The 17,076-nt window shown below is 53.0% G+C and overlaps 1 protein-coding gene across 1 annotated transcript; it reads right to left on the reverse strand.

Annotated features, from left to right (window-relative positions):
- Positions 1-255: 255 nt before the first annotated feature.
- On the reverse strand, positions 256-15,769 carry LOC133900230 (uncharacterized). The gene is made up of 2 exons (XM_062341346.1): positions 15,161-15,769; positions 256-282 (listed from the first exon to the last, which is right to left on the reverse strand). The coding sequence occupies exons 1-2, from the start codon at positions 15,767-15,769 to the stop codon at positions 256-258; spliced, it is 636 nt and encodes a 211-aa protein (XP_062197330.1).
- Positions 15,770-17,076: the final 1,307 nt, after the last annotated feature.

Below are 17,076 nucleotides of genomic sequence, written 5' to 3' on the forward strand. Positions count from 1 at the left end.
CATCGCACCCCTCCTCGAGCAACGTACGATATGTACCAGTACAGTCGTGATCTTTGCGACATAACTTCCAATGCATATGCAAATGCAAGTGCACATGGTAGAAATATGCTGCAATTGCATTAAAGTATACTACCAATAATACTTCAACTTCATCCTCAAGTCAAATAACAATATAGCTCACAAGAATTGTAGCAACGTAAGAATAGATATAAGTCAATGATTAAACATGCTTAAACATAAAGCATAACATAAAGTTCAGATCACAGTTAAATTGTCATGGTTCTGAAATAAAAGGTGTAAGTGATGAAATAACAAGTCAAAACGATAGCAACAACATAGCTACGTTTACTTGCCTTCTACCGACGATAAGGGCCAACTTCAAGTGTGAGACGAAGAACCACCACCTAAACATGTAAATACATAAAACAAAGCGCTCCTACGCCCGAAACCCTCAATCAAGACATATCGACCAAAAACAACACACACGCATTAGTTTGACAGGAGCAGCAGTACTTATCTTTTTCGTAACTATTTTTCTACCACAGATATAATAGCAAACAAATACATTTTTAGAAACTACAGAACAAGGACTACAACTTTAGTTGAGACGACACAATTTTCTCATGCCTCTAAGGTCTCCTAAATGACATAGCAAAACAGCTCTAGAAACATGTCGTCAATTTCAGATAGCAGCCACCTAGACCTGTTTATCTTCAGAAATACGCAACAAAAAAATCTAAAATTTTGTGGAAATGTAGATCATAACACAAGATTCAACTTTTGTATCATTCGGATCTACATAAAACATCTCTAACAAGGCCTAATCAAGTTCTGAACTTCGACAACGAAATTTGTAAACCATTAATTACAGAAAAGTTCAGAACAGCGTAACTAGAGTTACAACCAATGAAAAATTGCATTGTTCATACCATTAGAAAGCTTAATGAATCCTCTACAACCTTCTAGTATTCTAAAAAATTGGCTCGGCAACTAAGATGCCCAAAAACAGAATAGATCTAACACTGACAGAAATTCGACAGAGGTACAATAATCAGATTCAGACAGCAATATCTCCTAACACTTATGGCCAAAAAATCTGAAATTTCACTGGTAGCTAGGTTTCGACGTTATCTACAACTTTCTAGTTGATCACTTCCACATAAAAAATCATATAGGTCACCGAAACGTCAAGAACACACACTGCTCAATCTGCCTGCGCGCAGAACACTCAGTTCGACCCCAAACCACAAATTCCCCTAACCAAAACCTCTCAAACCAAGATCTACCGGCCATAATCATCAATCAAAACATGAAGAACAGTAGGAGAATTGTTACCTTAGGGCACCACAACAAGAAAATCCCAAAATCCCCTAGCTCCAAACCTTCTCTTCCCCTCTTCTCCTTGCTTTCCTTGCTGCCCTTCCCTTCCTCTTCTTCTCCTCTTCTTGGCCGGATTCCAGCAGCAGCAGCCACTCTAGGGCAGGACTGGGAGACACCACCACAGGGGAAAGAGTGGGTGGGGGGTGGCGGCACAGTAGAGGGACGGCTAGGGTTTTGGCGGGGTGGAGGGGAAAAAGAGGGGGGGGGGGGGCACCTGGGCCTTTGGGGGAGGGGCTAGGTTAACCGGCCCAAGCCCAGGTTGGCTTAGCCTACTCTCATGGTTAAAGTTTCTCTATTTTAAAAGAAATACACTGCTGCAATTTACCTCAATTTCTTCTCTTTTCTTTCCCGGCAAGAGCGATTCAATACCGAAAAAACCGGAAACGACGACTTCCAATTTCCTTCCAAAATTTTAGGGCATTACATATGGAGCTCAATAGAGCTTTTGGAGGTTGACACCATTGCGGTGAAGTTGGAGCAACTCGGGTTCTATGTTGAGGATGCTCTATACGGCGGTGTCGTACCCAACCATGTTGGTTTAGCCGACAATAGCAGCATGTCAGTGGAAGAGGAAGCATTGGGATCCAAGGACATTGATGATGACAAAGTCCTTCCAGCTGATTGGAGCTTAGATTACCTACTGTGTGCTGATTCAGATGATGGCATGTCCATTGAATCTGATCGTTCATGAAGGTTGTAGTCAGGTAGGGTGTTTGCTACTTAGTTATTCAGAATTGGTCGAGTCAAGGCAGTCGGTCGCCTATAGATTTATGGTTAACCTCTAGTTGTTGGTCTTGTACTCTACTACCCCCCACTACTATAGAACAGTACATCACTGCCGGCTCCAAATCCCCCTTCATTGTCGATTTTGGAGCCGGCAGTGGGTAACGGGCAATGATAGCCGGGGATTGTCACTATCGACTTCGGGATCAGCAATGAAAGTTGTTATCACTGCCGGTTGAAAGATTCGGCCAGCAGTGATTCCTTGGGTATCACTGTCGTTTGGTGGTTTCAGCCAGCAGTGATTCCCAATGCATCACTACCAGCTGAAAGCTTCAGCTGGCAGTGTTATGCCTCCCCCCTTCTACTCTGGCCCTGTCCTCCCTCTCTCTCCTCAATCTCTTCGTCTCTCTCCCACTCCATACATGCATACAACGAGACAAATGTAATGTAAATCAATAATAAAGGCTTCTTTATTAATACATAGTAATTCATGTCACACATATATACATAATAGTTCTCACATATAATATTGTAAATGAGTACGTTAAGACCACATTTAACAAAAAAGTCACATCTTACATAGCAAAATAGGCATAAAGGTACTAACAGTTGACACATTGATCTTACAAGTCACATCATCTTACATAGCAAAATAATGATGATTACAACCAGAACTAGAATTATGACATCTTTACACGTGGAATCACACTTCTTCTTATTTTCGAAGTTAGCCAATTTTAACTCGACTTGGATAACTTGACTGTTGTATGCCACAACATCTTTATGTTTGGACTTGTATCCTTTGTAATATGCTCCTTTGAATCCATTAACTTGTGCATGGCATTCCTCCCAACTGGAGAACACTCCACTTTACCAACCACGATGAACAACATACCATGTTATAGCAGTCCTAAATTTCAGAGAATATGCAAAAATGATATACTACAAACCACACTAACACCAAAGAATATTCTTGCAAAAAACTATTAGGCACAGTGGCTCTAGCAAATGGCTCTATTAGGACTTCAGTATCGATTACCTGTTCAGAGAGAAAACATTATTCTCAAGTTAGCATTTATGTGCTAGTCCTACTAGTTCAGAGAGCAGCTTCTCTGAAGACAACCTTTAAAGCATTCCATGTAGTAGGTGTTAATCCGTTAATGCATACCCTATTCCACTAGATGATTGCAAACATTTTGAGCACTTCAGGAATTGAAATGAGCATTAAATACCCTCAAAAGATGGTATAGTAAACTTAACCTTAACAATCATCTAGTGGAATAGGGTAACTCTATGCACTTCAGGAATTAAAATGAGCATTAAACTTCTATTCTACCATCATCTCCCAATCTAAATACTTTTCAGCATCATAAGTACCCTCAAAAGATGGTATACTAAACTTAACCTTAGCAAATAGATCATCATTAATACGTGGGTTATGTTGCTAAAAATTATTATCTCTTATACCGTGATGGTTGAAGTTCAATCGTTTCCTTTGTCGTTCATCAAAGGCGTCACGTTCTTACATCAAAATTTCATCATCCACGACGGACTCCTCTTGTTCATGAGCTGCACCATGAGGATCCACTTGACCATTGTTCCGTGGTAGATTAACCAATCGATCAAAGTGTGTATTGAGCATTGCAATGCTTTCATTAAGTCACTGCAATGTGGTATTAGTTCCCTCAAGCTTCTTATCAATGTTATCATTAATAGTTTGTCGATGATCATCCAACAATATTATGAGTTCTTCCCTCAAAACACACTCTTTCACATCCGATATTTCATCTGCCATGGTTAGTAGCAGACAAAAGATAACAAAAGATATTTTCCCTATTGACTACTAGATGGTGGAAAGTGAAGTGGAGTCACACACTCTCAAGCATCTTACCACGCTCTTGCAAGTGTTCTTACCAATCACAGCAGTTGGCACAATCGATGACTAGTTCGTAATACATTATCGGGTGCGAGTGAGGTAGTTGCAAAGGAAGAAACTGTTCTGATCAAAAGAAGGTGTAGCTTGGATAGGAAGTATTTAGTAGCAAGGAATAGAAATAAGATTAGCAAAGCTAAATAAGAGTCCACATTACTTGTCACAGTTGTTTTCTCGAATACGTTCCTAGAACTAGCTCAAGCAAACCGGAAACTATAACAGACATAAGCACAATGGAACAAAATTTGCAATGCAGACTGATTTTTTTAATTCTCTCTTCTTTTCTAAGCTCTTTTTGCTTCTTCTTTTTTATGAATGTGACACAAACTCAAAACTCTTCTACTGTCTTTTTTAAGACCAGTAAGGTACGTGGGGCACAAACATTTTTTGGAGAGTAAGGGTATAAAGGTAATAAAAAGATAGTCTCTCTCTCTCTCTCTTTGAACTTTGGCTACCTCTGTTTCAGCTATGGTGGTTGGATCCAAGAAGGTGGGCGACTCCGACTAAGTGGTCATAGCGACTAGATGATCAGACCCCGAGTGGGTTGGCAGAATGACTGGTCGGAACCCGAGTGGGTGGTGTAGCGAAAATGGCCCTATTAGGCCCTGATTGTGATTTTGGTGATTAATGACAACATAGTCAATAGGACTAACATGTTTGTCAAGAATATATATTAGTAGGTCTCATGGATGCAATACATAAAGAAGTCATCGCAGCTGAGACAAAGTTTGATCCAATTGAAGAAGGCCCACAAAGATTTACCTCACCGGATGGTCCAGTGCTATGGATGTTAAGCTCACCGGAGCATATTTGACAAAGGAGGAGAGAGCCCTAAAGACCTCACCTGAAGGTCCGGTGATTAGCAAGTGTGCTCACCGGAGCAATTAACTTAGAGAAGGGTGCTGTGCTGAAGAATAAAGGCTAAGCCTCACCGGATAGTCTAGTGATCTAAATATGGCAACAACATAGTGTTTTTGTCCAGAAGGCAGAATGGAACAACACACCGGATAGTTCGGTGATCAGAGGAAGATACACACCAGAGTATTTCCACCAGAGAAGGTTGCAGTCGTGGAAGATCGAAGATCAACACACCGGAAGGTCCGCTGATGAAGCAAGGCTACACCGGAAAATACACCAGACAATGAACAATGCAAAGAGGCAGAACGAAGTTCAACACATCATATAATCCAGTGATGAAGTGATGTGCATCGGATGCTTACACCGGAGCAATTTACATAGAGAGGATGAAGTTGGCTTGGATGCTAAGTATATATTCATCGGATAGTCTGGTGATAGAGATGAAGTATACACCGAAGTGTCTGGTGTTCATAGAGGCTTGAGTGGGCGTTCCAACGGCTAGTTCGTGAGAGTGTACTCATCGGATGATCCGGTGTTAATACTATTGTTCTCACCGGATCATCCGATGTTAACAACTTCTCTGAGCCATTGGGTTAACAACTAGTGCGTGGGTTTGAGGCTATAAATCTCCTCCACTCAGTCATTTGAGGATGTTGGGGTCTGTTGGTGTATCAGGAACCGGGGGTCCCCGAATCCCGAGGCCAGGCTAGCAATCCGCCACATGGCGCCATCCCACGGAATCTCCCTCGCAAGGTGAAAAAGATCAAGTCCCGGGAGAGGGCGCTCGGGGCCACAGTCGGTGGTCCCCGAGTATCCCAGTTCCCCGATGATCCACGAAGTCTAAGTGCCGGGAAGAAAGTGCTCGGGAAGGTGTGCGGTGACCTCCGAGCACCCAAGTCCCCCGACGACCAGGAAAGCTAAGTACCGGGAGAAACATGCCCGGGGCCGCTAGCGGTGGCCCCCTGGGCACCCAAGTATCCCGAGGACCCACCGAAGGAAGTTCCGGGAGAGAGTGCTCGGGGTTGCGTGCAGCAGACCCCGAGCACTCGGTCCCCCCGAGGAGCGTACAAGTGTGCCCGGGAGAGAGCGCTCGGGGAGGTGAACAGTACCCCTGAGCACTCGGTTCCCTGAGAACAAGAAAGAGCATTCTCGGGAGAGAGTGCTCGGGGAGGTGAACAGCGACCCCCGAGCACTCGGTTCCCAGGCGACCCAGGGAGCCCCCTGACAGTGGCCCCCGAGGGTCCCACCGATGAGGTGTCAGCCAGTCAAAGGCCCAAAGCCGCATTTAAAGAGCGTGCGTGGCCTGTCACCCCCAACTGCTCCCGCCGCGCTCGGTGTCAGTTCCTGCCACGTTCTGGTAGAAGGGCGTGGGGTCATTGAATGCACGGGTCCCATCCCGTGCCATCCGGCCCGTCTCGGGATAACATCGTAAGGGCCGAGGCATTCCGTCTGCCACGCTGCTGTGGCAGGGGAACAAGACAGGGCGGGCACGCTGGGCCGCTCTGCGGCTGCCCGGTGGGCCCTCTCCACGGCGCCCGTTGCCAGTGCATTTATGGTGACGGACGACCGGGCGTGGGACGCATTTTCCACCCCCGGTCACTTCGCCCAGAGGAAATGATGACGCCCTTACCATTTATGGTGTCTCGAAACTCGTGCTCCCCCTCCCTTTCAGGGCATGCTGCTGCCGGCGAGTATTTAAAGCAGCCGGCAGCGCGGGCAAAGGAGAGGAAGAAAAAAGAAAAGTGAGAAAACAGAAAAGCTTCGAAAGAGGAAGCAACTGCTCATAAGCAGAGAAGAGAAGATCACAGGCCGAAGAAAAAAAGAGCCCCAAGCTCTAAGATAGATAAACATTCTTGTAACCAGCAACATCCTTGAGGGACTTTCTCAGGGCATATATAGTATCCATACAGGAGTAGGGTGTTACGCCCCCGTGCAGCCCGAACCTGTCTAAACACCAGCGCATTTACTCCTTTCCACATTAGATCACTCCGCACCACAGGCCATTGCATTCATACCCATTTATTTCTCCGGCGAACATATTCATGATCATCCCCCCGGCCGAATCTCTAAAAAGGGGTCCCCCAGGATCCCTGCGACAGGAGTTCACCCTCCGACAGCTGGCGCGCCAGGTAGGGGGAAGCATCCCTGAATCTGTTTGTTTGTTTTCTTCCGCAGAAAAAATGGCCGGCGGTCATTGCCTCCAGCGTTTTGGCTCTAGTTCCAGTGGGGAAATGCAGCCCCTCGCACATGAGGCCCCAGTCGCTGCTGCGTCCCAAGAGCAGCCGTGATCTGCACGCGCGGTGTTCCCCTCTCAAGGGGACCAGGGCGCTGGGCCCAGCAGGGCCGCCGTCGCCGTCGCCGGTGCACCATCCGACCCCCAACCGGTGGCCAAAACTCCTGCCACCAGGTCCGCGTCTGGACAGCGCCAGGCGCCTCTCCGGCGTAGACTCGCCTTCGACGAGGCCAGCCCCGGGAGCGCGCTACTTGCAGCGCACGCTCTCCTCAGGCATCCGCCAGTCCAGGCGACGGGGGAAACCCCGGAGGGCCGCTGGCTCCAGGAAGTCCCTGCCCTGGTCGGCACTGCCCGCCGCCAGGTGCTGGCCGAGAGTTCCCGCGCCACCACCCAGGGTGGCGCCGCTAGGACCGGCCCATCGTCGGGTGGCGTTCGCGCTGGCCGGGGGCCCCCCAGGCGGAGCGCCGCCCCCCTGGCCGCTTCTGGAACCCAGGACCTCCGCCTGCACCTCAATGAGCAGAGGGGCATCGAAGACGCACGCGTCACTCTCGAGCGCCAGCGGGAGACCCGGCAGGAGGCTGAAGCTGAGGACCAGGCTTCCTCCTTGCCAGCCCATGATCGCCGAGGCTCCCTGGCTCGCCGGCGTTCACCGCCCAAGGGTGCTGCCCGCGCCGCAGGATACGGCACCGGGTGCCGTGCCTTCGCCAGTGAGCTCCGCGGGTCAAATGGCCCACCAAGTTCCGTCCCGAGCTGCCAGAGAAGTACGACGGGTCCATCGACCCCGTCGAGTTCCTCTAGATATACACCACCGCTGTCGAGACAGCTGGTGGCAGTGAAAAGGTGATGGCTAACTATTTTCATGTTGCCTTGAGGGGCTCTGCCCACTCTTGGTTTATGAACTTACCCCCAGGATCTATCATCTCCTGGGATGATCTTTGCCACCAGTTCGTGGCTAATTTTCAGGGCACATTCATGCGCCCCGGCCTAGAGTGCGACCTCCATGCCGTCAAGCAGCAGGAGGGGGAGATGCTGCGGTGCTTTATTCAGCTCTTCAGCCAGGTCCGCAACACCATCCCGCGGATAACCCCCCATGTTGTCATTGTCGCTTTCTGGCAGGGCGTCCGCGACGAGCGGATGCTCGAGAAGCTAGGCACGCACGAGGTTGAGACCACCACGGAACTTTTCGCGCTGGCCGACAAGTACGCTAAGGCGGCGGAAGCTCGGGCTTGGCACGTTCCGCGTCCTGAGCACCCCGCCGCCGATCAACCAGGTCCTTCCCGCTCCGACAGGCGAGAAAAGAAAAAGAGAAGGAGGTGCGAGGTTGTCCCTGTCGAGCCAGCCTAGGGCCCCGCCCGTGGGCCGGCCCAGGAGCCCGACCGCAGGCAAGCACGCTGGGCGGCTGCCGACAGATGGCCTGCGCCCGCGAGAGCCCTGGCCTGAGCCCCTCCTAGGGCTCTGGCTCCCGCAAGGGCTCCGACTCCCGCCAGGGCTCCCGCCTCGGCAAGGGCCCCCGCTCCTGCAGGGCCCGAGACAGGGAAGTGGTGCCCGATCCACCAGACCTGATGGCATGACCTCACGGAGTGCCGCACGGTCAAGGGCCTCGTCGAGCATCGCCAAAGGGACCGCGACGAGCTCCGCGGGGGTGGCGACAATGAAGCCGCCCCCAACAACGCAGAACTCGGCTTCCAGGAGCCTGAGCACACCGTCGCCTTCATCGACGGAGGCACGTACACGCCCTCCTCCCGCCGCAGTGTCAAAACCATGCGACGTGAGGTGTGCTCGGCGACCCTGAGTGAAGAGGCCGCGAGGCCTCTGAAGTGGTTGGACGCACCGATCACGTTCAGCTTGGCCGATCACCCCGCCAGTACTGCAGGCGTGGGGCGACTACCCCTGGTAGTGTCCCCCACCATCTGCAATGTGAAGGTCAGCAGGGTGCTGATCGACGGGGGAGCAGGCCTTAACGTCCTCTCCAAGGAGGCTTTCGAGAAGCTGCAGGTGCCCTCCAGGCGCCTAAAGCTGTCGCTCCCATTTTACGGGGTGATGCCCGGGCACTCCCTGCCCCTCGAGCAGGTTGAGTTGCCCGGGACATTCGAGAGCCTGGACAACTTCCAAACGGAGAACGTCATCTTTGACGTCGTGGAGCTCCCCCTCCCCTACAACGCCATCCTTGGGCGCCCGGCGCTCGCTCGGTTCATGGTGGTTACGCACTACGCGTACCTCACGATCAAGATGCCGGGCTCAGCGGGCCCCATCTCCGTGTCTGCCGAGACCAGCAGCGCCGTCTCCTGCACCGAGCAGTTATACTCGGCCTTGGTCTCAGCCCGAGCTGAGGTCGAAGATCATCCAGGGGGCCCGAGACCCTCTACATCCAAACCTCGACTTGTTGCCGATGCCTCCATTCCTACGAAGGAGGTGGTGGTGGGTGAAGGCGCCTCCCAGGTTGTCCGAATCGGCGGTGACTTGGGCGGCAAATAGGAAAGCGCGCTCGTCGCCTTCCTCCGGGCTAACGTCGACGTGTTTGCATGGCAGCCGTCCGATATGTCCGGGATCCCTAGGGAGGTGATCGAGCGCCAGGAGTTCATCCGGGAGCAAGTCAGCAAGCTCCTTGACGCCGAATTTATCCGAGAGGTCCTCCACACCGAGTGGCTGGCAAACCCAGTTATCGTCCCGAAGGCCAACGGCAAGCTCCACATGTGCGTGGACTACACCGATCTAAACAAGGCTTGCCCCAAAGATCCTTTTCCTTTGCCCCGCATAGATCAAATTGTAGATGCAACCGCGAGATGTGATCTTTTGTGTTTTTTAGATGCAAACTCTAGTTATCACCAGATTCGCATGGCCGTAGAGGATGAAGAAAAAACTGCTTTTACCACTCCGGTGGGACTTATTGCTATGTGTCGATGCCTTTTGGTTTGCGCAACACTGGGTCTTCTTTCCAGTGCGCTATCCGCATCACCCATGATTCGCAGGTTGGCCGCAACGTTGAGGCCTACATCGACGATCTCGTGGTCAAGTCCCGAGACCACGCCACCCTGCTCGAAGATTATGCCGAGACTTTCAATAGTCTCCGCACTACCCGCCTGAAGCTCAACCCCGAGAAGTGCGTCTTTGGGGTACCTGCGGGCAAGCTCCTCGGTTTCTTGGTTTCCAGCCGAGGGATCGAGGCCAATCCAGAGAAGATTCGGGCCATCGAGCAGATGCGACCCCCGGCTCGACTCAAGGAGGTTCAGCGTCTCGCTGGTTGCATGGCGGCCCTCAGGCGCTTCATCTCCAAATTTGGGGAGCGAGGACTCCCCCTCTTCAGGCTTCTGAAGAAGACCGGTCGTTTCGACTGGACGCCGGAGGCCGAGCAGGCCTTCCATGATCTGAAGAAGTACCTCACCTCACCACCCGTGCTGATGGCCCTGTCCGAAGGCGAGCCACTACTGCTCTATGTGTTGGCCACTCCTCAGGTCGTGAGCATGGTGCTGGTGGTGGAGCGCGATGAGTGCACGGGGTCAGGTGCTGGGTCCCAGCTCCCGGCCGCCCCCGAGCACTCCCCCGTCCTCTCGGCTCCCCCCGAGCAGGGGGTCGAGCCTGAGCACTTGGCTCCTCCAGACCAGGGAGTAGAGCCCGAGCACCCGGTCAGCCCCGACCATGTCGCCGAGCCCGGGGGCTGTAGCAGGCCCTCGGGTGAAGCCGCAATCCAGGCCCGCCGGGTACAGCGACCGGTACTTCGTCAGTGAAGTCCTCCGGGAGGCCAAGACAAGGTACCCCCAGGCTCAGAAGCTGCTCTACGCCGTGCTCATCGCTTCCCGGAAGCTGCGCCACTACTTCCAGGCGCACAAGGTCTCGGTGGTTACCACGTACTCACTGGGGCCCATCGTCCGGAACCGAGAAGGCACCGGGCGTGTAGTCAAGTGGGTAGTGGACCAGGCGGAGTTCGACCTGCACTTTGTCAGCCGCCAGGCGATCAAAAGCCAGGTGCTCTCTGACTTCGTGGCAGAGTGGACGCCCGTCCCTGAGGTCGTCCAAGAAGAAATCTCCACATATCCCGGGCATGATGCGCCCGGGTACTGAATTATGCATTTCGACGGTTCCCTCACGCTGAAAGGCGCGGGGGCCGGAGTGGTTCTCACCTCCCCAATGGGTGAAGAACTCCGGTACGTCGTGCAGCTGCAGTTCCGCGCATCCAATAACATGGCGGAATATGAGGGCCTCATCGCTGGCCTCCGAGCCGCGATGGGCCTTGTGATTCTTCGCCTCCTGGTCAAGGGAGACTCCCAGCTGGTGGTCAACCAGGTGTCAAAAGAGTACCAGTGCACGGATCCTCAAATGACGGCGTACGTGGCAGCAGTCAGGAAGGTGGAGAAGCGCTTCGACGACCTGGAGCTGCGGTACATCCCTCGCCGCGACAACGCTCTGGCCGATGACCTCTCCCGCCTGGCCTCCTCCTGTGCGCGCGTTCCTGCCGGAGTCTTTGAAGAAAGACTCACACGGCCTTCCGTCCTCCCTGTCGAACAGGACGGAGGGGAAACCTTGAGCTCAATTCAGGGGACCCCTGCGGCGCCCTCAGTGGGAAGCCTCGATAGGGTGCTACCGTCCGGCGAGTGCGCTACGCTTGCTGATTGTTCTCAAGATGCCTCGTGGATGGACGAGATCCGAGGGTACTTGAAGGAAAAGTTCCTCCCCAGGGATGAGGCTTCTGCCGAAAGAGTTGCTCGGCAGTCAAAACGCTATGCCATAGTAGATGGGGATCTCTACCGGTGTAGCGCAGGCGGCATCCTCCTGAAATGCATCACCCGGGCAGAAGGCGGCGAGCTTCTCGCTGAGATCCACGAGGGCGAGTGCGGTGGCCATGCATCGTTCCGCACGTTGGTCGGGAAGGCCTTCCGACAAGGTTTCTACTGGCCTACAGCCCTCCAGGATGCTTCCGAGTTGGTTCGGCGCTGCAGAGCGTGCCAGTTCCACGCAAAGCAGATTCACCAGCCAGCTCAGGCTCTTCAAACCATCCCCTTGTCATGGCCTTTCGCGGTCTGGGGGCTGGATATTTTGGGTCCATTCCCCCGAGCAATCGGGGGCTATGAGTACCTCTATGTCGCCATCGACAAATTCACCAAGTGGCCGGAGGTGGTTCCAGTCATCAAGGTGACCAAGAACACGGTGCTCCAGTTTATCCGCGGTATCACCAGTCGCTTTGGTGTCCCGAACCGGATCATCACCGACAATGGCACTCACTTCACAAGTGCCCTGTTCGGGGACTACTGCGAAGACCCTCAGCATCAAGCTCTGCTTCGCCTGTGTCGCTCATCCTCGAAGCAATGGGCAAGTTGAGCGTGCCAACGCGGAGATACTGAAGGGGCTCAAAACCCGAACCTACAACGTGCTCGCAAAGCACGGGAAAGGGTGGATCAACGAGCTGCCTGCCGTGCTATGGGCCAACCGGACCACGCCAAGTCGCGCTACCGGGGAGACTCCTTTCTTCCTTGTGTATGGCGCTGAGGCAGTCCTCCCCTCCGAGCTCACTCTAGGCTCCCCTCGGGTGCATGCCTACTCTGAAGGCAAACACGAACAGCAAAGTCGCGACGACGTCGACTATTTGGAAGAGCGCCGGTGGCATGCCGCCGTCTGGGCAGCCCGTTACCAGCAAAGCTTGCGGTGCTACCATCAGCGTCACGTCCGGGCTCGGTCTCTCAAGGTGGGGGATCTAGTTCTCCGACGCGTCCAATCACACGAAGGAAGGAATAAACTGTTTCCTATGTGGGAAGGCCCCTTTACCGTGATCGGTGTCCCGCGAGAAGGCTCCTTCCAGTTGGCTGCAGAAGATGGGCAACCGCTCCCCAACCCGTGGAACATCGAGCACCTGCGCAAGTTCTTCCCGTAGATGGCCATGTTTGCAGGCTCAGGTCAACCAGGCCGGGGGCTTCCCCCCGCCCAAGTTGACCGGGGGCTACCATTAACTGGGTAAGTCACCCAACCTTGTAAAAAAATTGTCAATACAATATGTATATCAATGTGCAATCCTTATGTCAAATTTCATTTTTTTTGGATTCCATATGTTTAATCTGTCTGGTGAGATGCTCGATTGTGCGAGAAAAATTTCGCTCTCTCTTTTTCCCCGTTGATAAAAGAATCCCGATCGGTATGCGCGTGGGCAGTTGCCACTGACTTATGTCTGTTGTGGTAGGCTGTGGTGTTCGGTGTCATGACAGTCTTCCGGGCACTACCGAGCCCCTGGGGTTCTCGGGTAATCCTATCGCTCGAGCCGCTCGAGTAGTCCGGAGCCCAGGCCCTAGGGGCGGGCTATCGGTGCTCGGTCTGGTATGTCACACCTGGGCGCCACCAAACCGTAGGACCTCTGGGTTATGCCTCTGCCTGCTCTTGTCCGCCGGTCTGGGCATTCAAGAGGTCTCGGGTCGAAAACGAGAGCAGTCCATAATAAGTACCGCACTAACAGAGCGCACCAAGCAAAGAATTTCTTTATTTTTCTCAAGTCACAAATCGACAATCAAAAGTAAAAGCAGCTCGACCGCGAAGGCCTCAGCGCCCAGGTCGCTCCTCTGCCCTAAGGGTCCTCGGGTGGTCCTACTGCTCAGGCATGAGTGGTCGGGATCATGTGATCCGGGCCCCCTTGCGCCCTCCCCTGCTCGGGCGCCCCATCCGTGCGAACCAAGCTTCCCGGGCACCCCGAGCTCGGAGCACATTCCCCTCCTGGATCGGTTGGCCGAAAAGCTGACAGCTGTCCGGTGAGTGGTTAAATTCATACGAATTTACTTTCAATAATATATTGTTCCCGAGTCGTCCTCGGGGGCCCTCGTACTCTAATCTGTTCGGCGAAATGGTCTCCTCGCACACAAAACCCTGCCACGTGTCCACTTTTTCCTAGAACGACAGAACGGATAGTAGGAAGGTGTACCGTACGTACGTCAATGTCTGACCGAAGTCTTTCATGGTGGTCGTGGTGTTCGGTCCGCTTAAAAGGCCCCGGGCACTACCGAGCCTCTGGGGTTCTCGGGTTTTCTCACGGCTCAAGCTGCTCGAGCGGTCGGGAGCCTAGACCCTGGGGGCGGGCTGTCGGTGCTCGGTCCGGTCTGTCCTAGCCTGGGCACCACCAAACCGTGGGGACTCTTGGTCACATTCCCACCTGTACGTGTCTCCAGCCTACTTGTTTGAGTGGTCGCAGAGTGGGAAAGTGTTCACTGGTCATGGCGTGCTCCGTGCTGGATCGATCTATCTCCCGAGCAAGGAAGTTCGTGCCTTTGTCTTTTGACTTAGCCGTTGCGGACTCGCGAGGGCTCGGGGGCTGAACGCGCCGAGAAGGCCTCACCGCTCGGGCGATGAGTGGTCAAGGCGATTTCATTCTCAGGGAAGGAAAGGTCGGGCTCGGTCCGACTGAGTACTCCTCGGGGCATCAAGTGAAAACAGCAGAAACTTCATCAAGCACTCAGAAGAATACTGGAGTTGCGATCCCAAAGAAAGGCTTCCATTATATTCACAAAAAGGATAGCTATTCTGAGGGATCACTCCCATATTTACATCAAGACAAAGAAAAAGAAAAACTACAAAAGCCTACTCTAAGTCAGAGCCCTCGCCGCTGCTCCCCGGGTCTGGAGTCGGCGGCGCCTCTCGCGCGAAGCAGGTCGCCACCTCGGCGGCGGCGCCCGGAACCTCCTCCCGGGCTTCGATCACCCCCTCCCGAGCTGGTTCCAGCCGGAAGTTCGGGTCCCGGCTTTGGTAGTAGGCCAGGACATGTTCGGCCACTGCCTGGGCCAAACCACGCCCTTCCCGGGCCGCGAGCTCTTGGACGGCTTGGGGCAGCACCTCGAGGCGCTGGCTGATCCTCTGAAAGCCGAGGGCAACCCGACCGAGGCCCGTCCCCTTCGCCTCCACGTGGACTTGCCCGAGCCCAGCCACCCTCACGGACCTCTGCGTCTGCTGGAGGATGTCTTCCATCATCCGCTTCACGCTGGCCCATTCGGTCTCGGCGGCCTCGAGCTCCTCCGTCGCGCTCTGCAGCCGCTCCTCGAGGCCCTGTCCCCCGGCCCGCCGAATGCCTGGGCTTCAGCCTGCTTCACCCGTTTCGCAAGGGTGGAGAGGGCCTGCTCACGGGTGGTCAGCTCGGACTCCCACTTGGCGGCCCGCTCCTCCCAAGCGGCCGAGGCCAGCACCGCCTCAGCAGCCTCCGTCTCCCGGAGGATCAGCAGTTCCTCCCAGGCTTCTAGGTCCGCCGTCGTGATGCTGACATCGGTCTCCCTGATCACGACATCCTCCTCCCGGCTCTGGAGCTCCTCCTCCCGGTGTTGGAGTTCGGCGCGGACCTGGTCAGCCTCGCCTTTCAGGCGGGCCAATTCAGCCTGGGAGGCTTCCGCCGTCCTCTCGCGGGCCAAGACCGCCTCCTCCCGCGCCTGCGCCTGCCTCTCCCTGGCGAGTGCCTCGGTAGCTTGCTGCTGCGATGCCTCGGCCAGGCGGGTGACTTCTTCCCGTTCCCACACGGCCTCCGCGCGGGTGCCCTCTAGCGCCCTTCGCTCCTCCTCCAGAGCGCGCCACTCGCCCTCATTGGCGGCGCATGCCACAGCGACGCGGGCCTCAAAAAGGTGCCAGCCAGCGATAAGCCGCTCCCTCTCTGCAGCAAGGGCGGCGCGGTTCGCCTCAAGCTGCGTCATCTCCCCCGCCACGGCCGCCTCCAACCGTCCGATCACCTCCCGGGCGCTTCCCAGCACTAGTGTTACTTGAGCAAACACTAAACCAACATCATAACCATGAAAACCATCAAAACTACTTTGCTCAAAGCCTAAGGTTACATGTTGCTAGACCATTAACAAATTAACCATCAATGTTGTATATGTTCATTAGTCAAGATCATGACACTTCTTAACATCCCAAAAGCATGGCTAAGCAACCTACCCAAGTTCCAAGGAATGATAAGGGAAAATCTAGGGAAACCCTAACATATGTGACTACCTATCATATTGACACTGTATGCAATTTTGTAAAACAAAACATTTAAAAACATAGGTTCAATATGATCAAGGATACTTGCCTTTTTCCCAATGCTGCTCAGTGTTGTCAAAATCTTGGTCTTGAAGTCCCTCGAACTGCTCCGGAACGTTATCAAATAATCACGAGAACTACCGACAAACAACACAAATCAAACACTAAGAAAAATATACCAAACATCATTAAAACACTTTAAAAATACTATGGTTGGATAGGGATGATTTTAGAAACATTTAGACACAAGAATTGCCTAATCGGAGTTAAGATGAAAAGAGAATGAGCTTTCGAGAGATGGATTAGACTGAAAAGAAAGACTAATTTACTGGAGTTGTCTTCCTATGGGAAAAGAGTTTATTGTGCAATCATTGCGCTAGGCTTGACAACGTCATTGCGCAAGATTCAAGAAGTTTATAGCAGACTAGACTTCATTGACTAGACTAAGGAGAATGATGGGGCGTTGACTTGGCATGTGTAACACACTAATTATCAACTTTTTCCTAATAGTAAAGAATTTTTTTTAAAGTGTTGTGCTAGGTATTGAAAAAAAAAACCCTAGAGAGAAAAACATTAATTTATAAAGCAAATAATTAATTTAGGATTTGTTTGTCGCATTCAAGTGGGAATAGATGCATTAGGGTTTGATTGTGTGAAAAGTCCCTTTTGAAAAACCCCGAGTGCGTTATTTGGAATTAAAAAGAAAATAAAATGAAGAAACAAAAAAGGGGGAAATTGGAAAATGCTTTTAAAGGAAAACATTTCTCACTCTCTCTAGGCCGAAACCTTCTTTCCCGGCCTTTTTTTCCTTCCTCCCCGCCCGGGCCGGCCTGCTTCTTCCTTCGCCTCCTTGCTTGGGCCGGCCGAAGGCCGCAGCTCAGCAACGCCGGGGCATTTTTCGCCAGTGGCGCCTGGCCGTTTTCCGTTTTCACCCGAGCAGCGCCTTCTTCTTTCTCCCACCTGCGCCGGACTCTGCTCG

The sequence above is a fragment of the Phragmites australis genome, chromosome 19 (assembly GCF_958298935.1).
Source record: "Phragmites australis chromosome 19, lpPhrAust1.1, whole genome shotgun sequence".
NCBI lineage: Eukaryota > Viridiplantae > Streptophyta > Magnoliopsida > Poales > Poaceae > Phragmites > Phragmites australis.

Coding starts and splice junctions, on each gene's coding strand:
- LOC133900230 (XM_062341346.1), bottom strand. CDS start 15,769: ATGACGCAGCTTGAGGCGAACCGCGCCGCCCTTGCTGCAGAGAGGGAG. Junction 283..15,160: donor TGAAGCAGGCTGAAGCCCAG/GCATTCGGCGGG, acceptor CTTTTATTTCAG/AACCATGACAATTTAACTGT.